General features: G+C 51.3%; 1 protein-coding gene and 1 long non-coding RNA gene across 2 annotated transcripts in view; one reads left to right on the forward strand and one right to left on the reverse strand.

Annotated features, from left to right (window-relative positions):
* Positions 1 to 24,155, reverse strand: part of LOC135405712 (uncharacterized) — a 958,894-nt gene that overhangs the window by 205,679 nt on the left and 729,060 nt on the right. The window lies entirely within an intron of this gene.
* LOC135405565 (olfactory receptor 14J1-like) lies at positions 21,764 to 22,313 on the forward strand (the record flags this gene model as incomplete). The annotated part of the gene is made up of 1 exon (XM_064640272.1): positions 21,764 to 22,313. A coding segment is annotated over exon 1 (519 nt), but the record flags the coding sequence as incomplete, so codon positions are not given.

Here is a 24,155-nt window from a genome sequence, read left to right on the forward strand (position 1 = left end):
GGAAGGGACCCACAAGCATCATCCAGTCCAACCCTTAGTCCTGCAAAGGACCATCTCCGAGGGTCACACCATGAGCCTGAGAGGATCATCCAAACACTTCTTGAGCTCTGTCAGCCTTGGTGCTGTGCTCACTGCCCTGGGGAGCCTGGTCAGTGCCCAAACACCCTCTGGGGGAACAATCTCCTTCTAAAATCCAACCTAACCCTGCCCTGTCACAACTCCAGGCCATTCCCTCAGTCCTGTCCCTGGTCCCCCCAGAGCAGAGCTCAGGGCCTGCCCCTCCTCTGCCCCTCCCCAGGAAGTTGGACCTGCACTGAGGTCTCCCCTCAGTCTCCTCTTCTCCAGCTGAACACACCAAGTGCCCTCAGTGTCCTCACACACCTTCCCCCCAAGGCCCTTCCCCATCTTCCTTGCCCTCCTTTGGACACTCTCCAATGGCTCAATCTCTCCCTTCCATTGTGTCCCCCCAAACTGCCCCAATGGTGCAGGTGAGGCCGCCCCAGGGCAGAGCAGAGCGGGACAATCCCCTCCCTGGCCCGACCGGCCATGCTGGGCCTGATGCCCCCAGGACAGGCTTGGCCCTCCTGGCTGCCAGGGCACTGCTGACTCAGGGCCAACTGGCCACCCACCAGCACCCCCAGGGCCCTTTCCCGGCCCTGCTTTCCAGCCTCTCCTTCCCAGTCTGTCCGTCCATGCGGGGTTGCCCCATCCCAGGGCAGAATCCGGCACTTCCCCCTGGTGAAGTTCTCAGGGCTCCTAAAGAGCCAGGAGGTCACGGGATGTCCCAGGGCTCCATGGTGACCTCCCAGGGGTCGTCCTGAGGAATCTCCTGGAATCAAGGGTCTATTGGGACATTGCAGGGTTCAATAGAGCCAAAGAGACCATTGTGACACCGTGGAACCTCATGGAATCAGGAGACTGGTGTGACACTGCAGAACCTCAGGGATGTCTGCTGGAAACTCAGCACAGCAGAGAAGAGGCAGTTTAGGAGATTCCTGGAGTGTATGCAGGATAACTTCCTGCTCCAGCTGGTAAATGAGCCTACCAGGGGTGGGGCCCCACTAGACGTGCTGTTCACAAACAGAGAGGGGCTGGGGGGAGATGTGGTGGTCGGAGGCCGTCTGGGGCACAGTGACCATGAGAGAATTTTCAATACTCAGGGACACAAATGTGAGAAACAGAGACCCAATCGGGCAATTTCCAATCAGAATTTTATTATATGATAAAAGAATTTCAGCGCTGGGTGATCAGGGAAGGGGTCCAACAACTCCCAACGCCTGTCACACCCAAAGAAGACAGTTGTTCTACATTTATTCCCGCTACTTCATGCATATTCATTATACCTAAGCATAAACATTACACATTGTTAAGTCAGATATTCAACAGATGCTTTCTTAACAAGAATGTTATCTATAAGCATCCATAATATATTGTCAAATCAGACACTCTGCAGATGTTTGCTTGCTATCTATACAAAGTTATAAATTTCAAGAAAGGTCCTATTATCTATCTAACTAAACAAAATTGTCTCACTATAAATCCTACACAAGGTAAAAGGGAGGTAACTTGGTTTATCTCTTTATAGGGGCCCAATTAAGTTTTACGACTTGTTTTTCTTTTCTCTCCAGGTCATATTGAGCTTACACTGTTTCCTCTTAATCAGCTCGAATTATTTTCTCAATTTATCACAATCCCTCCTCTCTTTCTATAAAATTATTAATTCGAGTTTTTTGCTCTAATCTGGACAATATTAATTTGACATTTTCTTCATCCCGGGAGGGTGGAGTTCTGGTGACTAACAGTACTTTGGCACTTTGAGCCATCTTTGGATCTATCGACATTGTTGATATTTGCATTTCTTGTACTACAGAAACTATCAACCTAATGAAACCAAGGATTAAACATGGTAAAAAAATATTATACTGGCCAACACGCATCCACTACAAATCTAGCACTTAGGTAAATTTAAGGTGTTTAGGAAAGATTGGACATGTCACTTGGTGCCGTGGTCTGTCTGACATGCTGGGGATGGGTCATAGGCTGGACACTGGTTGATCTCCCAAGTCTCTGCCAACCTCATGGACTCTGGGCTTCTGTGCCATCCCTGCCTTTGGGGACAGCGTGCTGGTGGCTCAGAGGCTCCATCCTTGCCTTGCCTTGCCCATCTCCTGGCTGCCAGGCAAGGGCCTTGTGACATCACAGCCTCTGTGGAACAGCGCGGTGGCTGAAAACTGTCAGTGCTGCGTCCCCGTGCCCAGAGCCTGGGCAGAAGTCGGCTGGCAGGGACGGGCAGAGACTGTGCAGAGGTGTCAGCTCGTCCCGCAGCAGCACGATGCCCAGCCAGGGCATCTCCTGGCTCCTCAGGCTCTCGGTGCTCCTGCTCTTGCCTGGCCCACTCGAGCCTTGCAGCCGTGCCACAGGTGCCATTGCTGAGAACTGGGGTTTTCCTTGGATGGCCCCTTGCCAGAAAAGGCAGGAGAGGCTGGAGAGAGGGGAAGGAGGGGGGTCAGGCCGCTGGGATGGTGCCGGCGGGCCGTGAGCCCGAAGCCAGCAAGGCCTTGGGCCCACACGGTGTCAGGGGAGGACTGAGAGCCCCCAGGGAGGAGGAAAGCTGGGCAGGCCCCAAGGCTCCTGGGGCTCTTCCTTGCCAGCCCTTTGGCCAAGGCCCCGAGGCAGAGGTGGGGCTCAGCCCCTGCCCAGCAATGGGGCACAGGCTGAGCCCCAGGGACACCAGAGCCAGGCGGCCTGAGCTCTTCTTCCTGCAGCGTCTGCCTGGGGCAGCCCAGCCAGGCCTGAGTCTCTGCAGGAGAGGCCAAGCCCAGCCAGAGAGGGCTCAGCCCTCTGAGGCTGCACTCACTGCAAAGGGAACAAAACCTTGGCCCAGAGGACATCCTGCCCCCAAATGGAGAACTGGAAAGGTCAAGAATAAAAAAGTCACCCCCCTCCATTCTTCAAGAAATGTTTAGACCTCTTTCCTAAAAGCATCCAGGACTCGGGTCACCCAGTTTTCTCTCTGACAAGGCTTTGCAGGGGCTGCTTGGGAAAGGGAAGCCCTGGGGCCCCAGTGCAGATGGGTGGGGCTGCACTCTGGGGGGGTCGGCCTTTGGCTCTTGGCTTCCAGGGGCCCCCAGGAGTCAGTGAGCCGGGCTGGGGACGAGGGGCAGGACTGGCTGGGATTGGCTCTGGTGCCTGGCCCAGAAAATTGGAAATGTCCCCATGGGGGCAGCTGGAAAGGGCCCAGGAAGGAACTGCTGCCCCAGCGCAGGCTGTGGCAGTGGGGAGTGTGCAGGGGGAGGAGGCTGGGCCAGAGCAGGGCTGGCCAAGAACGGCCAAGCCGCGAGTGGGTTCTCCCCCGGCCCCCAGGGCCCAGCCCCTGATGGGAGGGCCTTGGGCAGGGCCTGGGGCGACTGCAGGAACCTCTGAGCCAGCTGAAGGGACGTGCTTTTGGAAGGTGGATTGACAGGCCCAGCTCTCTGAAAGAAAAGTTGAGGGCTCTGAGGCAGAGAGGGGATGAGAGCCGGGTACAGGCTTGGGAATTGCCAGAAGGGCTTTTGAAATGAGTGCAGGGAAAGGGATGTCTAAGAACAAGTCCCTTAGGAGAGGGAAGCAGAGAGTCTTAGTTTTGACCCCAGCACTAGAGTGTGCAGGGCAGAGCAGAGAATATCACCCATGTAAGATTGTTGTGCATCCCTCCTTGCAGTTCTGACAGGCACTTCTCTTCAAAGGTCGTTAAGTGAGCATCTTTTAGTTCTTTCTTTCCAGGTGGGATGCAAGCGGTGGGGTGGGCTATCGGCACCGGAGGGACAATGAGCAAGGTGGGCATTTTCCTGACAATCTGAATCAGATGTTAATTCTGGTGGGCTGTATTTTTGGTGCATCTAAGCACATCCCTTGTCATTTGTTTTTTTTCCTGGTGGTAGGCAACCCAACAAACGTCAGCAGAATGGGAAGGAGGTCCTTGCAGTAAGAGGTCAGTATAAAGGAACCTGAGGGGACTTTTGGTCCCAATGTTGCCCTCTGAGGGGATCTGTCAGTGTGTGCCTTTGCCTGGGTGATTTCTTTGCAGTGGCCGTGCATATTCCCAGGGGAGCAGAGCCACAGGCCGAGGAGCCGAGCAACAAGGTCAGGTGCTCTTGTGCTGGCCTGGTGGGCAAGGGCAGGGTATTGCAGGGCTCAGCAATTAAGCATTCCCTTCTTCTCTTTGGAGGTGCCGTCCTGCTAGGCTTTGGAAAGAGATGAGCATTCCAGGTGAGTCGGAGAGGTAGCGAGGAGGAGCAGGGGCCCAGGGAACTTTCAGAAATGCCACAGAACATTTTGTTTCCCTATTCCAGGTGTGCCGTGCAGTGAGAGCCACAGGCTGTGACTCTGGCAGGACCCAGGGCCTCGAGGACCTCAGTGCACTCAGGAGACGGTGTGTGGTGGTGTCATGGTTTGAGATAGCCCCAAAATCCAATTCCCTAGCTCCATTCCCCCCTCCCACATCTCAGCCTAATGTGAGATGGGTTTTTCCAGACAAAACACACCAGACTCAAAGTGGGGGAAAAGGAATATATTACAATGACTGTACAAATAAATACCATATCACATTATACACACGATCACAACTTTCTCTACCATGACATATAGTATTTACAATGGATCAGATCTCTTCTCCAAATAAAAGTCCAGGAGGGAAAGAAGGACAGATCCCTTCCAGTTCTTAAGCAGCAGCATCTTCTAAGGCAGCGATCTGTCTGTCCTCTCCACATGCAGCAGCTGATAGCTGACTTTCTGCCAGCACTCACATGGGAGGTATCCAAACTCTCCCTCGGCCCCCTTGACACAGGCAAAGGGGTCTTCCGTGGGCTTCGTAACCCCAGACAAGGTCGTTTCACCACATCATATCACGAGACACAGGGGGGTCTTCGTGACGGTCTGGTATCTCTTGCAGGGCCTCTGTGACCTGTCTCTCAGGCTGCCACCGTGGCAGCAGTGCGAGGGGGGGAAGCCAAGGTCAACTCCCCCCACATTCCATCTGGCCGTCCCGGTCCAGCTCCAGGATGTCTTTTGAGCTTCTCAGCTCCTCTCTCTCCAGTGCTGCATGTCTAAAACTCTTCTCCTTAATAGGAGTCCATCTCCCTCTTTTCTCAGAGGGATCTCAAAGGAGTTTGGGGGGCTGGTACAGTCTTACCCCCAGAACTCTGTCTCTCAGCTGCTGGCTCTCTTTCTCCTCCCTTTCCAGGAGTCTTCTCTGCGGTGCTGCATGTTGTTTCTGCTGCTCCTCCGGTTCAGGTCTTATCTCTGGCTCTCTGCCACTGTTTCTCTGGTCAGTGTCGGCTGCTGCTCTGCGCCCATGGAGAAAAACATCTCCTGGCATAGCTACAGGCACCTAGCCCAGCTTTATGCTGTTCCAGGTCCCCGCAGCCCCCCCCCCGGGGGGCCTGGGGGCCAAAGCCCCCCTGTGGGGCTCAGAGCCCCTTCCTCGTGGCTCTACAACATGGCCACCTCTCCTCAACAACCAAACTACAACTCATCTCTTCCGGTGCTTGTTGGTATGTTGACATTTTTGCAGGAACGTCCATTGGGCAGAACTTCAAAACTTCCAGGGGTTTCCACCCCTTGGGGTCTACCACTTTTCTTAGCCTCCGGGGGAAAACAAGATTCAAACCACGACAGGTGGAATGGTTGGGGTTTGGTCGATGTGCTGCTAAAGTCCTGCACTGATTTTGGTTTCCTTTCTTGGAGGTGATGAAGAGAAGAACCCAGCGACTGCAGGAACCTCTGAGCCAGCTGAAGGAACGTGCTTTTGGAAGGTGGATTGGCAGGCCCAGCTCTCTGAAAGATAAGTCGAGGGCTCTGAGCCAGACAGGGATGAGAACCGGGTACAGGCTCGGGAATTGCCGGGAGGGCTTTTGAAATGAGTGTAGGGAAAAGGGATGTCTAAGAACAAGTCCCTTAGGAGAGGGAAGTGGAAAAGAGGAGTTTTGACCCCAGCACTAGGGTGTGCAGGGCAGAGCAGAGAATATCCCCCATGTAAGATTCTTGTGGGTCCATGTTTGCAGTTCTGACAGGCACTTCTTGTCATGGCCTGTCCTTTCCATTCCAAAATAGGTCCTGGCAACCAAAGAACCAACACCCCACACCATAGTGCAGACCAACCCATGTGCTTTGGGCCCTTTTGTTATCCTATCCATTCCGGCCTATCCTCTCCATTCTGGAATGGCCTCTGGAAACCAAAGAACCAAGCCCCCACCATGTGACAGTTCAACCCCATCTGTGTGCCAAGGGCTCCTTTGTGGTGTCACAGCCTATCCTCTCCATTCCGGGATGGGCCCTGGCAACCAAAGGACCAACGTCCTACAACACCAAAGTGAAGCCCCACCTGTGTTCCACGGGCCCCTTTGTGATGTCATGGCCCATCCTCTCCATTCCAGAATAGCCCCTGGCGACCAAAGAACCAACACACCACACCAGCACAGTGCAGACCAACCCAGGTGCTTTGGGCCCTTTCGTGATGTCACAGCCTATCCTCTCCATTCCGGAATAACCCCTGGCAACCAAATAGCCGAAGCCTCACGACCCTGAAATGCAGCCCCACCCATGTGTCATGGACCCCTTTGTGATGTCACGGCCTATCGTCTCCGTTCTGGAATGGGCCCTGGCAACCAAAGGACCAATGTCCTACAACCCCAAAGTGAAGCCCCACCTGTGTGCCATGGGCCCCTTTGTGATGTCACGGACTATCCTCTCCATTCCAGAATGGCCCCTTGTGGTGGTTTCAGCTTGGCTGAATGCCAGGTGTCCATCTAGACTACATTAACCAACACCCCCCAGAGGGAAAGGGAAGAGGGAAGGAAAAAAAAAAAACCATAAAAAAATGGGTTTACTAAGGAAAGGCAGTTTACATTTACACAGAGAAGAAAATAAGAGTAAAAGCACTGCACACACACAGGGAAAAAGAAACTAACAGTAAAATTCTACTTCCCCACGAGAAGCGACGCATCTCCTCTGAGGAGCGGCTGTCTGCAGGGCAGCTATCCCGGAAGAGAGAGAGCAAGCTGCTTCCTCCTCGCTCTCTTATATCTGAGCTGACGTAGCATGGGATGGAATATCTGTTTGGTCAAATAAATCAGCTGATTTACCCTAGGTTCTCTCCCAGGAAAAGGAAGTGTAATTTAGGTAAACAAACCCACTACAATCTCCAGCCCTTTTTCCATACCATTTTACATCACACCCATATCCCATATTCGCCTATATCCTGTGCTTATACAGGTCTTGTCTTCTAAGGCTATCTTATTGTTGAACACCAGCATCAGCTTAGTTCAGGTCTTCCTTGTCTGGTGACTTATTTCCTGTAACATACAACTCAGAATGCGAATTAATTTTCCCCCAAAGTTAAATCTCCTTGAGGCACACACTGGGTCTCTCCATCTTCTCTCATTATCCATCAAGTATATCCTGGTCCCTGACCAAAGATAATCCCACGAATGGGTTTGCCTTGGCTCGAGGCAAGGTTAATCCAAACTGCTTTACCTAACATACCTCTCAAGTGAATTACTGGGACTTTGTCTCCATCCACAGTGTGAAGAAATTCTGAGTGGGCAGGGCCGGCTCAATTGATGTAGCCTTTGCTAGGTGCTGATCTCAATTCTTGAAAGTTCCCCCACCCAATGCCTTCAGAGTGGTTTTCAGCAGTCCATTACACTGTTCAACCTTCCCAGTGGCTGGTGCATGGTATGGGATCTGATACACCCACTCAATGCCCTGTTCCCTTGCCCAAGTAGTAACTAAACTATTTTTGAAATGAGTCCCATTGTCTGACTCAATTCGCTCTGGGGTGCGAATGCAAGTACTGTCACCGCAGTACTTGCTTTTCAAGACCCAAAATGGTATTTGAGGCAGTTGCATGAGGCACCAGATAAGTCTCCAACCATCCAGTGGTGGCTTCCACCGTCGTGAGCACATAGCATTTACCTTGGTGGGTTTGTGGCAGTGTGATATAATCAAGCTGCCAAGCCTCCCCATATCTATACTCCACCATATCACAGGGGCTTCACTCTTTTTGCTTGTTTAATGGCAGCGCATGTCTCACAATCATGGATAGCCTGGGAAATAGTGTCCATAGTTAGATCCACCCCTCGGTCTCGTGCCCATCTGTAGGTGGCATATCTGCCTTGATGGCCTGAAGCTTCGTGTGCCCATTGACCTAGGAACTACTCCCCCTTATGCTGCCAGTCTAGATCTGTCTGTGACACCTTGACTTGTGCAGCTCGATCTGCTTGTTTGTTGTTGTGATGTTCTTCATTAGCAGCTCAATTTTTGGGTACGTGGGCATCTACATGGCAGAGTCTCACAGTCAGCTTCTCAACCCGAGCGGCAATGTCTTGCCACAAATCAGCAGCCCAGATGGGTTTTCCTCCACACTTCCAATTAGTCTTCTTCCACCGATCCAGCCACCCCCACAGAGTATTGGCCACCATCCATGAGTCAGTGTAGAGGTAAATCCTTGGCCACTTTTCTTGTTCAGTGTGGTGGTTTGAAAAACACAGGAATTTTTAAAAAAAGCCAATTTAAGGGGGTTGTTACAATTTGTTCTAATGTGAAAGGGAAGAAGTTTTCAGACACATACAACTTGGTATTAGGGGAAAGGAAAATATTTACTGTGGGAGGCGTGTCTAAGGTGGCACAGAGGATGTGCCCAGGTACAGAGCCCAAGGAGCATGCCCCAGAGTTAGTAAACTGGTTGGTTAAGAAAGTCACATGATATGTAAGGATAAAAGAGCGTGCGAGTTTGAATAAACGCTCTTTGTCCACAACATCGCACAAGGAGCATCATTCATTCCTTGTTATACAAGGGTCCCACGCTACATATGACGCTCGAACGGGACAATTTTAGCTTATATTAAGCGAGATATTTCACCCTGGATCAGGTATATAAGTGGTAGTTTCCGGTTATCAAGTCTATTAGTTTGACTTGGGAATCTTTGACCACAAAAAACTTTGACGTCAATAAACCCCATGGTCTTAGTGGCATCTAAGAGACGGACAGTTAGTTTAGCGAGTTCGAAAAATATTAGGTAGTGCACGGAAGAAGAGAAGAGTTAAGGAAGAAGCCGAGAGGTCAGAGCAGGCAACCGGAGAGAGCGGAGAGGGTCAACGCAACATCAAAAGCAGTGAGTCTGTCTGAGATGCGCCCTGCACGCCTAAGACTGTTCCCTGGGTGAGACGTGGCTGCAGCTCAGAGACCCGAGCCGCAGAGCACCTTAAGATCGTCAGGGAAAAGCCTGTTGATTCCCTAAGTGTTGGTCATCTGGTAAAAGCGGCATCCTGCTGCCGACTGTGCTGGATCACGTGCGAGAAGCGGTTTCGCTGCCGCCCGTACCATCCCAGCCCCACCGCACGACCCCCGCATTGCCTTTCTGCCTAGCGGAAAGCGCAGAGCTCCGTGCCGCTGCACCGCTGGCCCGGCACCTAGTGCCTGTTGCCTAGCAACTACTAAACCCGTAGTTTGGAAGTACCGGGGAAACAGCCGAGCCGAGCATGTGTGCTGGCCGCCCCCTCCTCCGTCCTGCGCACCGGAGGAGACTGGCCACCTCCTGCCGACCCCTGCCTGTCTGTGACGACAGTGTAGACCCTCCAAGCTGAGGAAAAATCTTTCAGAAACCGCGGAAACCCCAAAAGAACTTTTCACCGCTTTTTGCCGCCGGCCCGGCGCTAGGACCGCCCGCGCGGGTCCCGCCCCGCGCCCCGCCGCCGCTGCGCTGTGAGGGCCCCGCCGGAGCCGCCGCTGCGGACACCTGCAGCCGCCCCCCCACGGGCTGCCATCGCCGAACCAGCATCTGCTGAGCCTGCCCCTGCGCCGGGAGCTGCCCCGCGCTGCAGCCGCCCCCAGCCGTGCGCAGAACCGCCCGCGCCGCCGGAGCAGCGCAGCGCATCCCCCACGCCGCAGCCGACACAGCCCGGACCCCACAAAGCCGCAAAAAAGGACTGCAGTTAGCCCAATCTGCTACAAAGAGACTCAGAACGTGTGCTCCCAGTCGCTCGAGATAAGGTAACATAAGACACCCTGTTTCCATAGAAACCTCTGATACATTGAAGCAAAACTCAGACTCTAGCGCTTTGCTAAACTTTGCAACATAAAGCAGTTTTACTCTGATAAACTCTGCCTGCACGAGGGACACAGGGAAGAACAAAACAGCCCACACCCCAACCCCCTGCACGCACTGCTAATAGCAAGCACAGCACAACATGGTAATACAAACTCAGGGATCATACCGGGAGACACGGGAGCCACGTAAAACGAGTCGCTGGGAAGGGACAGACATTGCCATGCGAACTTCCGACCCCCGGGTCCACACAAGGCAGTCCTGTTACAGTGATGGAGAGAGTAATTCAGTGTATTCATCCTCTTTCGCTGCAAATGAACAGCGACCACGTGGCCAACCATGGCCGCAGCCATTTTCCTCCCCCACACAGACTGAACTCCAACCTTTCTTTTCCGGCCGAGGAGCCAACCCCGCCCCCCACTCGCCGCCTGCACCGACCACATCCCCCCACAAGGAACCGGTTTTACCGGTGCTACAAGGGGGGAGGGATGGGAGGAATGGGAGAAATGGGGGGAGGGGGAGAAGGAAGGGGAGAAGGAGGGGGAGAAAGAGCCAAACATGGTTCCAACGGGAGGGATCAATAGAGCACAGGGGGAGAATTCAGCTAACATGTGGGAACAATGTCTGGACAAGGCAATTCAAAAGGAAAATCTGAATATTATTCAGGCATGCCCAGACGATATGAGCCAAAGCCAGCCCCCTCAGAGTCAGGCCTTGTATGAGGCCGCAGAAAACTTGAGGCATTTGATAAGTGGTTCTGGTCTGTCCTTAACCAATATTTTTAAATATTTGGAGGCATTGAGTCACATCTACCTACTCACCACATATGACTGGAAAGAACTGATAAAACTAGTTCTCAGTAACACCCAATATACAGTCTGGTTAGCTGATTTCCAGAAAAATTGTTCTATTCATATTAAATACCTACAGGCAGACACCACGGCACATCAATCAGGTGGGAAAGCAAATTATAATTTAGATTCACAATCAAAATACCATAAAGAGATAGCCAGGCAAGCCCTAAAAGCTATGGAAAACATTATCACTGCAGATCAAAATGATTATCTGTCCAACAGTAAAGAGTTACAAGGTTATACTGAGTTGAATTTAAGATGTTTGGACCAGCTGCAGTCGACTTTAAACAAGCAAATTGAATACAATGAAGCCAGAGAGATGCTGTACAAGCATTTGGCTTTTGAAAGAGAAAATGCAAGAGTTTTGCAGAGCTCTCCTGCAAGGGAGAACTGTGACTTTACTGAGCTAGTGCAACCCTATCAAAAGGCTAGCTCTGAGAAGCAGCTACCTGCCTCTCTAGCTGCAGCTTTAGATGCCCAGATAAGAATACACAAGGAAGTCAGACACACAACTAGTTGTTTTAGTTGTGGAGAAGTGAATCACTATCAGGAGAATTGTCCCTGGAAGCCCCTAATTGCAACATTCCATAAACACCCTAGCAGCAGAGAAATGACTCAGTTGTACCAAGGGTGCCGTACGCAAAACAAAAGATATGCTACAAGTATTGTATTGCTTGTAATAGCATTGCTAGCTGTACTCCTTTTTAGCACTACTGTTCATGTGCAAAAGAGAAAACTACTTAAGGCAAGCCACAATATACCAATAACCAGCCCCCAAAATAACCATGTACCCTGTACCCCAAAGAAAGGTGACAGGTGGAAAACATTACAGATGCTAACAGCAGAACACGCAGTCAAAACACATGCAGAAGCCTTGCAGATTGGACTGCCTCTATTTAAAGGGTTTCTAGCAAATTTGTCACAAGTGGTAACTGATTCAAAAAACCATTCCTTTACCATTCTCTGTCACCCTGAAGATGCCCAGAAACCCCTCTTTCCCATCATGGTTTTAAGCAGTGCACAAACTATTCAAACTCACTGCTGGGCTGTACCTCCTCAGGAGATGCAAAATACCTCGATGAAGTATCAGACAGCCATAATACATCATTATGCAGAGGACACATTAATAACCAGTGCCACAAGAAATGAACTGCTAATTGTTCCTGCTGTTTTAACCAAAACTGCCCAAGGTGCAGATCTTCAGTTTGTTTCAAGAAGAATCCAACAACCACAATTCTGGACTTGCCATAGACAAGACAACACAGCAAAAAGGCTCTACACAGGTGACACAGCTCGAGGTAAAAAACATTTGTATTTACACGAGTTGCAGAAACCTCAGAGAGCTACCAGTTGCTTAAAACCGGTTTTAGCCGTAAACAGAGGGAACCTACACCCTCTCCTTGTGTTGCTAGGGGAAAACTCCAACTTAAAGTCTGACGAATTGCTAGCTGCTGAGGCAAACCAAATGTTAGAGAATTATACCGAGGTAATGAAAAGCAAACAAATCAGGAGAGATCCTGAAAGGCAAATCTGCCTAGTTTTTGTTTCCAGCAGGTATGAAGCATTGCAGCTTTGTTTCAGTGGGATCGAACTGAGAGAAGCCGCTGTTAGTTCTAAAACAGCTCTTTCAGTCATACCCCACCACCTAAATCTGTGTAAGTTGCTATTGAGTTTGTAAGCTTGTCATTTAGGGCAGAGCACGACTGACGATCTGGACGGAAGAAATCCTGCCTTTACCAACATTCCAGCTCTGAAAGGACAATTTGGATAGGATGACAGCTGAGGACGCTGGATTTCAAGATGCCTGACAAGTTTTGGTGGTAATATTTTAATCTATCTCCTTAAGCACAGGTTGTGGCAGAAATCAACAGTTTACCTTTAAAGGCCACACCAGATGCAAAACTGAACCAATGAAAGGCCTCAGGGCCTTCACATATGCATCTAGGAAAACACAATATGCTGCAATAGACTTAAATAAATCCTGCCACGGAACAGTGAGAAAACTACAAGCCATGAACTAAGCTTTTGTGTAGTTCTGGACTGATTGTCATTACCTTGGGAAAAATTTAAAACAATCCTTTGATGTTATGATTGTGCTTATTATGCTATGAGGTTGATAATCTGTTTTGAAAGTTAATTTCCTTGAGATATTTAACTCTTACCTGTTTTTTTTAAAAATGCGTTCTGGTTGGTTCCTGTGAGTTACAAAAGGTATGATTTGTACACAAATGCACACAAAATCACATCCTGACCTGCCACAGCCAATGACTGACAGAAACTGGAAAGCTGCTAAAGCAGCAATGTTTAACACTATACCCAGAGTTTAAGGCAAACAATTGCCTCATTCATTCTCCATCAGAATACAGGTTCTCTAAGAGACCATTCAAAATAACAATTAATAAAGCTACATCATCAAAGTATGCCACACTGTCAGGAAACCACCCTAGAGAGTTAATAGCAAATGAGGCTTGGCGATCAGAGATATACATTTTTGAATTGGACATATTGAAATTGTACATGCAAATAGATATACATTCACAAAACATAACTGCTACTACATTCACTAGACAAAACACAAAGGTGTAAAACACATGAGTTAGTTGCTTAGCAACCCTTTGGTACTCTAAAATAGATTAACATTAATATTAAGCAGCTAAATTCCTATAAAATAGGAAAATTCTCACGTCAAACATTTCACACTAATCCATAAAACAGTAAAAACACATATTGAAACACGTGCTAAGTTTAAACAAAAGGGGGGAGAACTGGTGTAACCTGTAAGAACATCTGTAAAAAGCTATGTATGTTATCAATTTTTGAGTTGTGACAGTGCTGAAAGAAGCAGGTCTGAAAAGCAGCACGCACCTCAGGCGTTTGTTTCTCCCAAGTTACTAATCATAGTAAGATTTGATTTCAGGACGATGGATGAAATACCTAGGTTTGTGACAAGGAGAGAAAGCTATGCCTAAAAGTTATAGAAAGAACTCAAGCAGGTTTCTTCCAGGTGTGTAAAACCCTATTCAAATATGTGACCACAGCAGCAGGAACCAGAGCAACGCAGAAGTTTGGAAAAGAGTTATGCTATGTTTTCAAGTTTACATTAGGAAATGACCAACGTGGTGAAAAGCAGTCTCTGGAATGTGTGTGTGTGTGTGTTCATGTGTGTGTTTAGTGTGCGGTGGCCACCGATGTATGATATGAGTGTGTGAATGAAAATGGTTGTGTGATTGGTCAAATAATAAAAAACAAACACCTCACAAATAACATTACCTCAGCCACAGGTCGCTTTTAAGAAATTGTAGTTTGCTAAGATTACCCTGTTCTTAAATAAAGTTTGAAATCCCCAGTTATTAAAAAACCCTCAGATTAAAAAAGTTATAAGTTTATACACAGTTAAGATAAGCCCCAAGTTAATAAAATAATTATCCAAGTTGCACTACCCTATAGGAATATAAGAAAGTTTTAAAAAGGTTTACATTAGAATTAAGAACTGAGCAAAGCAATGTGCCGGATCACTGCGAAGCTTAGTAGTTTTATAATGTTCTGATTGTTAAAATTGTTGTTTGCATTGTTGTTTGCATTTTTGTTCATACTGTTTTTGTGACTTCTTAATATAATTAAAAGAGGGGATGTGTAGGGGCGGGACAAAGGTGGCACAGAGGATGTGCCCAGGTACAGAGCCCAAAGAGCATGCCCCAGAGTTAGTAAACTGGTTGGCTAAGAAAGTCACATGGTATGTAAGGATAAAAGGGCGCGCGAGTTTGAATAAATTCTCTTTGTCCACAACATCGCATGAGGAGCATCATTGATTCCTTGTTATACAAGGGTCCCATGCTACAGGTTACCATGGCAACTATCATACAGTCGTGTTGCTACAGTCAGTTACCATGGACACCGTCATACATGCCCACTGCTATGGTTGGTTACCATGGCAACCATCATACATTCCCATTGCTATGGTTGGTTACCATGGCAACCATCATACATTCATGTTGCTGAGGTCAGTTGCCATGGCAAACAGCATACATTCCCATTGCTACAGTCAGTTACCATGGCAACCATCATACATTCTCTTTTCTATGGTTGGTCACCATGGCAATCATCATAAAGCCCCATTGCTATGGTCAGTTACCATGGCAACCAGCACACATTCTCACTGCAATGGTCAGTTACCACAGCAATGATCACACATTCCCATTGCTATTGTTGGTTACCATGGCAACCATCATCCACTCCCGTTTCTATGGTCAGTTCCCATGGCAACCATCATACATTCCCATTGCTACAGTCAGTTACCATGGCAACCATCATACAGTTGCGTTGCTACAGTCAGTTACCACGGCAACCATCATACCTCCCACTGCTACGGTCAGTTACCATGGCAACCATCATACCTCCCACTGCTATGGTCAGTTACCATGGCAACCATCATACCTCCCACTGCTACGGTCAGTTACCATGGCAACCATCATAAATTCCCGTTGCTACAGTTGTTTACCATGACAGCCATTATACATTCCTGTTCCTATGCTGAGTTACCATGACAACGATCATACCTCCCCATGGTAGAGTCGGTTACCATGGAACCATCATACATTCCCGTTGTTATAGTCAGTTACCATGGCAACCATCATACGTTCCCGTTGCTATAGTTGGTCACCAAGGCAACCATCATACTTCCCACTGCTACAATCAGTTCCCATGGCAAACAGCACACATTCCCATTGCTATGCTCAGTTCCCATGGCAACCATCATACATTCCTATGGTATAGTCGGTTACCATGTAAACCATCACACATTCCCATTGCTATGGTCAGTTACCATGGCAACCATTATACACTCCAATTGTTATGGTCAGTTACCATGGCAACCATCATACTTCCCACTGCTACAATCAGTTAGCGTGGCAAACGGCATACATTCCCATTCCTACGGTCAGTTACCATGGCAACTCTCATAAATTCCCATTGCTACGGTCAGTTACTATGGCAACCATCAAACATTCCCATTGCTATGGTCAGTTACCATGGCAACCATCATAGTTACATTACTATGGTCAGTTACCATGGTGTCCTAGTTAGGACAGCTGAGACCAGTTCATCATGGTATGGGTGTAATCCAAAACTGTGTATTCTATAGCCTTCCATGCCATTTCCCAGAAACTGTTGTCAACAGTCTATTCGCACCCTCTGCCCATAGAGCCTGACTCCTCAGGCTATAAACTAGGTGTTAAGAGGCCTGTGAGATAGGAGGATGCTCTTGTCCTCACACCCTTTGTGGAACTCCCTGCCCTGAGGGAAGCACTGAGCATTCCTGCCTGAACTGGAGGATATAAAATCTTGGAGTCTCGGAACATTTTTAACCCACTCGTGGGATCCAGAGGAAGACTGCAGCTCATCGCTCTCAACCAGACTTAGACCACCCTCAACTGGACTGCAATCACCACTTTTGACCAGACTGCAACAGTTCTCCCACCAGCAGGTTCTTCCCCTCTCCCTTTACTTTGGACTCAAGCGGGGCCCAAGGAACACCACTTTGTTCATGCCCCAGGGTACTGGGTTATACATTTGGGTTTTGTGGGTTAAGACCAATTGTTTGTTTGTATGATTGTACTTCCTGTATTATTTTAATAAATTGTTATTCTGACTTATAATCTCTCCTTTGAGTTGAGTTCATTTCCCCTGCTGGTTAACTCTTAAACCAGCACACATGGCAACCATCAAACATTCCCATTCCTATGGTCAGTTACCAAGGCAACCATCACACATTCCCATTGCTACAGTCGGTTACCATGGCAACCAGCATAAATGCTCATTGCCATGGTTGGTTACCATGGCAACCATCATATATTCCTGTTTATACAGTCAGTTACCATGGCAACCGTCATACTTCCCACTGGTACAGTCAGTTACCATGGCAACCATCATCCATTCCCGTTGCTACGATCAGTTACCATGGCAACTGTTCTACATTCCAATTGCTACAGTCAGTTACCATGTCAAACATCAGAAATTCCTGTTTCTACGGTCAGTTTCCATGGCAACCATCATGCATTCCCATTGCTACAGTCGGTTGCCATGGCAACCATCATACGTGGCCATCGCTACGGTCAGTTACCATGGCAACCATCATAGAGTCCCATTGCTATGGTCAGTTACCGTGGCAACCACCATACACTCTACATTCCCATCACTACGGTCAGTTTCTGTGGTAACCTCTTGGTTCCCCTTGGAGAGCAGCAGATGCAGATGAGCCTCCCTGTTGCCCACCAACCTGCCAGCTGTGCTCTAAAGGCCTGTGTGCCAAGGGCTGTCTTGAACAAGACCCTGCACAAACCTCTGGGACTCTTTGCATCCTGTCCTGGTGCCTTTCCAGTGAATTCCAGGGTTATCAAAGCCAACTGGAATGAGCTCTTTGTCTCACTCCACAATGTCACCCAAACCAGTCTCTCCTCTGACCCTCACCCACAAAAGTTCACCCAATTCCTTCATCCCCCAGAGCAGCTCCACAGGTCCCAGAAGCTCCTTCCTGCTGAGGACACCTCTCTACTCTTTCTGTCCTGGGTCTCCTTGGCCTTCTCTCCCAACCCATCACAGCCCTGCAACCTGGTAACTGTCTCAGCAGGCCTGGGCTGTTATTGCCTGCAAGTGGAATGAAGAGAGACTTGGGGCTGCAGCTCCTCCTGCCTGTGCCCCACACGCAGGGCACTGGGGCCTGTCTGGCTGCAGCCCCTCAGCGGGGGCACCGGGGTAAGAACAGACTTGCAGTGGGGAAAGCTGCTCTGAAAGCCCCGAGAGCTGGGCTGTGCAGAGGCTTTGCTGACAATGGCCTTGGGGGGGGATGTGCTGGGACTCAGGCCCAGGGGGAAAATCCCAGGCCTGATCCCTGAGGAGATCAGCACATGCTGCTGAAATGCTGGGGGAGAGAAGAGCCAGCAGAGGGAGGAAACAAGTGTGGACAGCCTGGGCTGATGGGATTTGGACTCGTGCCTGGCCCGGCCTTGGCTGGGCAGAGAAGGGACAGCCTTTGTGTCCCTGCAGGGCTGGGATTCACTCCCTGCCCCAAAGGCCCCCAATGTGTCTGAGAAGCCCTGGGTGGTGCCTGTCCCACAACTGCTGGGAATGGGGACGGGGTCCCTGCACAGGCCCTGTGCTGTCCAGGGCAGCTGCTGCACTTGTGCTGCAGAGCCCTGGCACCTCCCCTGGCACTACAGGCCCCTCTTTGGCTGTTCAATCCAGCTCAGCTGCCCTCAATTAGGTTCAGCAATGAAGGGATGTCCAGGAGACAACTGCCATTGTGCTCTGAGGACATGTAGAAAATACCCTGATAAAGAACAGGAGAGAGACCTCTCTCCCTGTGCCACCTGACTCCATTTGGTCACCTGAACACCTCTAGGGGCTGCCCTGGACAGAAGGAACAGTGACAGGTTCCCCTGTCCTACATGTGGGCCCCTTCTGTCACTGAAGTTGGCCAAAGCAATGTCCCAGCAGCCTCCAAGAAGATCCCACAGCTGCTGCCCTGTCCCTAGGAACTGCTCCATTGGAGCCTGCAGTTCCCAGCAGGAATCTCGGTCACCTCTGGCCCCTCAGAAGGAACCAGGGCTTTGTGTCCCAGCAGGTCACTCCTGGCTTTGGTCTTCCTTCATTCCCAGGGGAGCTGGGACAAGGAGTCACCTGCAGGGGCCTGTTTTGGGCCCACTGAGCTGGGGCAGGAGGAATCCCAGCCCATGGGGGTTGTGGAGGGAGCTGAGTGTCCTTCTGGCCCCAGGTCTGCAGAGCCACAAGGAGACACCTCTGTTGACTCAGTGAGTCCCTTCTCTCAGTGCAGGTGAAGGAGATCCCTCCTGGACACTGTCTGGGTTTCCAGTCTAATGATGGGACAAGAAAAGGGGCCTCTTGAACTAAACTCTGTGTCTGTTTGGAGAAATGATAGTGCTGAAAGAAGTGTCTGTGCCCAGCTGAGAGAAGGCACATCATTATTTCCTTCAGCTGTGTGCCAGCAGGTTCCCCTGGAGCCCCAGGGACAGCTGGAGGAGCCCAGAGGGGCAGAGAAAGGGCTGCCTGGGGCTGTTGCTGTGCTGCTGAGCTGGGCCGGGCTCCTGGCACACAGGGAGCTCCTGGCAAGCAAGAAGAGCTTCAAAGAGACAGCTCTGCCCAGGAGCAGCTCCTCTGCACAGCCCAGCAGGGATGAGGGCACTGCCTGCAGCATCCAGGGCACAGGAGAGAAGGCACAGAGAGATGAGAGGCAGCCTGGGCTGGGAGGTGACTGAGCTCTCACCATGGGAGAAACCTTCCCAGGATTTGAAGGAAGAATTCTCTGGCTGTAGGAAAGTTCAAATTCCTTTCCTGGAGGCATCTCCTAAAGCTGGCACATCCCACAGCTTCCAGGATCTTTCAGCAGGACTCTCCCAGTTGCTGCAGTGCAGGGGAAGTGGCCATAGGGCAGAGCAGGGCAGGAGCTGCAGGCAGCAAGGGCAGAGAGGAGAAGGGAGCAGGAGGTTCAAGGGATCCTGGGCTGGGAGGACAGGGCAGAGCTGCTCAGGGCAGGAACCTTGCCAGCCCTTTGCCAGGGTCAGGCTGTGGCTGCAGAGCAGTGCAGGGGAGTTCCTGCAAGTGCCTCTGCCAGCTGCCAAATGGCAGCAGTGGCAGGAGCTGTCAGGATGGCTCTGCTGGATTTGCTGGGGTGCAGCAGGAGAAGCTGCTGCAGAGCAGGACTTGCTGCTGCCCCCTCAGAGGCCCAGGGCCAGAAGGTTCCCTGTGCCAGGGCTGGCTGTGGGGTGGGAAGGTGGGGGTGCAGCCAGGGGTGCCCAGGGCTGTGGTGCAGAGCAGGGTCCTGCCCCCAGGGCTCTGTGTGCTGGGGCAGGGACTCTGCTGCCTGCCAGGGGCAGCTCTCAGCCCGGCCAAGGAGCTGCCACGGCCCTGCAGGGAGAAGGGGTGGGTGGAAGGAGTGACCCCTCAGGGCAGGGCTGGGCAGGGCCCTTCAGCTGCAGGCTCAGGGCTCCTCACAGCTTCAGCTCCACCTCCTCCATTTCCAGGGGCCCTTCTCAGGAAGCACATCCCCCCAGAACACCTCCCCCTTCCCAGCCACCGCAGGGGGTCTGGGATCTGCTCTGCAGCCCCTGCCCAGGCAGAGCTGCCCCTGGGCACTGGGCTGGGGATGGCTCTGGCAGCACTGGCAGGGAGCTGAGCTGGGCACAGGCAGGGGCTGCTGGCAGGAACAGCTCCTCACCCAGAGACAGGCAGGCAGGGAGAGGCAGCTGCTGCCACAAGGGCTGGGCAGGGGGATGGGGGCCCCTCCCTGCTGTCCCTGTGGCACAGACCCCTTCCCTGAGCAGCTCCTGCCTGGGCTCCTTTCCCAGCCGAAGCAGAGCCTGTGCCCTCAGGCCCACGGGGGCTGGGCTGTGCATTGCCCTGCAGCAGCCAGAGCCCAGGCAAGGACAGGGCCCTGATTTCCAGCTGTCTCTGTGTGTCCCTCCTCCCTTGGCAGCAGCACTGTGGCATTTCACTGCCATCTCCTGCTGCCTGGGCTCTCCTTGTCCTCACCATTGGATTCTCTGAGCCACTGTGTAGGGTTTTGGGGGGGCAGATTCCTGTGCAGACCCAAACCCTTTGGGTGCTGCTGTGGGGATGTGTCTGTGGGAGCCAAGTGCCCAAGTGCCCTCCAGGCGCCTTCAGGGTATTCAGCTGTTTGCCTGGGTGTCCTGCAGGGCTGCAGGTGCCCTCCAGAAGGGCACAGCTCTGCCATAGCATCTCTGTGCTGCACAGGATCCCCATGGAGAAAACTCCTCTGTGCTAAATCCATGGAAATGCTCTGGGCAGCTGCAAGGAGCATTTTGTGTCTCACTCTGAGAGGGGAGAGGTGAAAAGGTGAGGAGTGTGTCAGTCTGTTCTTTGGACATGGATTCCTGGATCTCTGGGCAGTTTCTCTGTAGGGGAACAGTTGAGTGTGATGCTCCTCCAGCTCCAAGCTGCCAGCACAGGGCAGCTGAGCCCAGGACTGATGGGCAGAGCAGCTCTTCTCTCTGCACTAAGGGACCGTCCCTGTGCCCCTCAGAACCCACAAGACTTGACCAGCAGTGCAATAGAAATGTCAGGGATTTCAAACCTCCACAACCTCTCCTAAGTGTGGCAGGTGCAAGTGGGTGAACAAATCCAAAGAATTCCCTCAGCTCAGTCCTTCATTTGGGCAAACTGCAAAGAGCAAACCTGAGAAGTTCTTGGATGTATCACGACTATATTTAATTTGAGATCACCCTGCATTCCAAGTTCCCTCTCCCAGCAGAGCAAGAAGGAGTCCTTGGGAGTCCATCAGATAGTTCCTGCTTCCAATGGTCCCCTCAGGCAGCAAAAACCAGAGCTCAGGGGAGGGAGCTGCAGGGAGGTCTGAGAGAGGAGAGAGAGCCTGAGAGTGGGGTGGCTGAGACGGGTAATGTTTGGCTGCAGAAGCCTGGTCTAACTCAGCAGTGACTTTTCCTCCTCAACAGATCAAAATACTCTGAGGAAGGAGTAAATGCCCAACAGCAGCTCCATGGCCCAGTTCCTCCTCCTGGCATTGGCAGACAGGCGGGAGCTGCAGCTCCTGCACTTCTGGCTCTTCCTGGGCATCTCCCTGGCTGCCCTCCTGGCCAACGGCCTCATCCTCAGCGCCGTAGCCTGCGACCACCACCTGCACACCCCCATGGGCTTCTTCCTGCTCAACCTCTCCCTCACAGACCTGGGCTGCATCTGCACCACTGTCCCCAAAGCCATGCACAATTCACTCTGGGACACCACAACCATCTCCTACATGGGATGTGCTGCACAGCTCTTTTTCTTTCTATTCTTCATCTCATCAGAGTATTTCCTCCTCACCACCATGTGCTACGACCGCTACGTTGCCATCTGCAAACCCCTGCACTACGGGACCCTCCTGGGCAGCAGAGCTTGTGCCCACATGGCAGCAGCTGCCTGGGCCACTGGCTTTCTCAATGCTCTGCTGCACACAGCCAATACATTTTCCCTGCCCCTGTGCCAGGGCAATGCCCTGGGTCAGTTCTTCTGTGAGCTCCCCCCCATCCTCAAGCTCTCCTGCTCACACTCAGGCTACCTCAGGGAAATTGGGCTCCTTGGGGTTATTGCCTGTTTAGCACTTGGTTGTTTTGTTTTCATTGTTTTCTCCTATGTGCAGATCTTCAGGGCTGTGCTGAGGATCCCCTCTCAGCAGGGACGGCACAAAGCCTTTTCCACCTGCCTCCCTCACCTGGCCGTGGTCTCTCTTGTTATCAGCACTGCTGCATTTTCCCACCTGAAGCCCCCCTCCATCTCCTCCCCAGCACTGGATCTGGCCCTGTCAGTTCTGTACTCCGTGGTTCCTCCAGCACTGAACCCCTTCATCTACAACCTCAGGAACCAGGAGCTCAAGGATGCCCTGAGGAAAATGATGACTGGATGCTTTTCAGGAGCAATAAAGTGCCTGTTTTCTGGTGTGTAGCATTCAGAACGGGACTCCTTAATGGCCCAGCCTTCCTGCTCAGGTTTTTCTTTCAGGTCATTGGGTTCTTCTTGCAATACTTTTCTATGGATTTAAATATTATTTTGCACCTGCCTTCTAATTTAGTGTCTACCCATTGAATTTGACCCAGAGATGTATAAATGATGAATTGTGCTCTCTGAGTATTTAAACAAAATAAAGGACCCTGCAGTGCCTTCTTTGTCCAAGACCCTTCTTCTCTGATGTTCCTAAAGGACAGCACACTGCAGGACAGGGTGTATTTGCAAACGGGAAGGGGACAATAATCCCAGCCCAGCAGCACTGCCAGGGAGCAGCAGGGCTTGGTCTTTGCAGAGTTGCTCTCTTGCCACTCCCACACTGTCCTCCTGAGCCCCTTTCTTGCTGTAAGGCCTGAGTGCTCTCTGAGCACAGTCCTGGGGGGTGGAAGCCCTTGGAGCACAGGCAGGGACAGGTCCTGGGAACTTGTGAAGCAGAGCTGGGCTCCCTTCCAGCATCTCCAGGATGCTGTGGGATCTTCTGAGGCCACTGCATGGACTGGGGCACTTCTTCTGTCACCTTGCTCCAGGGCTGCAACTCTCCTGCAGTGTCACCATGACACTGCTGCTCTCTGCTTTCCAGGTTCCATTTTCAGATCCAGTCTTCCCCTCCTGTTCCCAGGGACATCCTGGGAGTGCTTCAGAGCTGCCATCCTGGGGCAGCTCCTGCCCAGCGTGGGCAGGCACAAGGTCTCTCCAGCTGCTCCTCTCCCCTCCCCAGTGCCACTGTTTTCTGCAGCCTCCTCATCCTTGCCCAGCACAGCCCTCCTGGCACAGTTGGACACAGCCCTTGTTCTACCCCCTCCTCAGGCACCTGCCCAACCCCCTCAGCTCCAGCCTGATGGCCACAAACCTTCAGGGCAGGGAGGCACTGGGGAAAATGCTGAGGAAACCTTTCAGCTACACTCCAATCAAATTGGAGGGGTTGGCCTCGAGGAAGAAATCCCTTCTCATTCTCCAGAACCACCAGGACAACCTGTGTTGTGTCCTGAGCACTCCTCTGGAAGTGTGGGCTATGGAAAAGGGTTTGGTGTCAGGGATATTGAGAAGGCTGGGCAGTGTCACTGGGAGACTCTCCCAAACCCTTGGAAAGGCCAGAGCCAGCCCAGAGCTTCCTGGGGCCTTGGCAAAGGCAGACATGGAAGCAGTCTGCAAACAGGGCAGCAAGGAGGGTTGGCAGAGTTCCACACTGCTCAGGCTCAGCAGGGAAGGGGATAAGGCAAGTCCTGCTGCAGCCATTGCCAGGCATGGGAAGGACAAGGCAGGGATTGCAGAACCCCTGTGGGAGGGAATAGTAGGGGATGTTGTGTGCCCAGACTTTATCAAGGCCTTTGACATGGTCTCCTGTGGTCTCCTTATGGCCAGACTGGTGAGAGCTGGACTGAAGAAGTGGAAGATGTGGTGGGTGGGAAGTTGGCTGAATGAAGAGGTCCAATAAAATCCATGGTACAAAGTCCTTTTGGCAGCAACTTCCTGGTGAAATCCCTCAGTGACCAGCCCTTGAACACCACTATAGAACATCTTTATTCTCTCTCTGTACAATGGGACTAAATGTATTTTCAAGTCCTTTGTGAATGATGCCGAATTACAGGGAGCCCTTGAGCAACCCATCTTGATTTCAAGACAAATATTGGGGCAGAAACTCCAATACAATGAATTCATTCCCCTTTTATTCCCCACTAATAGAGGG

The sequence above is a fragment of the Pseudopipra pipra genome, chromosome W, assembly GCF_036250125.1.
Source record: "Pseudopipra pipra isolate bDixPip1 chromosome W, bDixPip1.hap1, whole genome shotgun sequence".
NCBI lineage: Eukaryota > Metazoa > Chordata > Aves > Passeriformes > Pipridae > Pseudopipra > Pseudopipra pipra.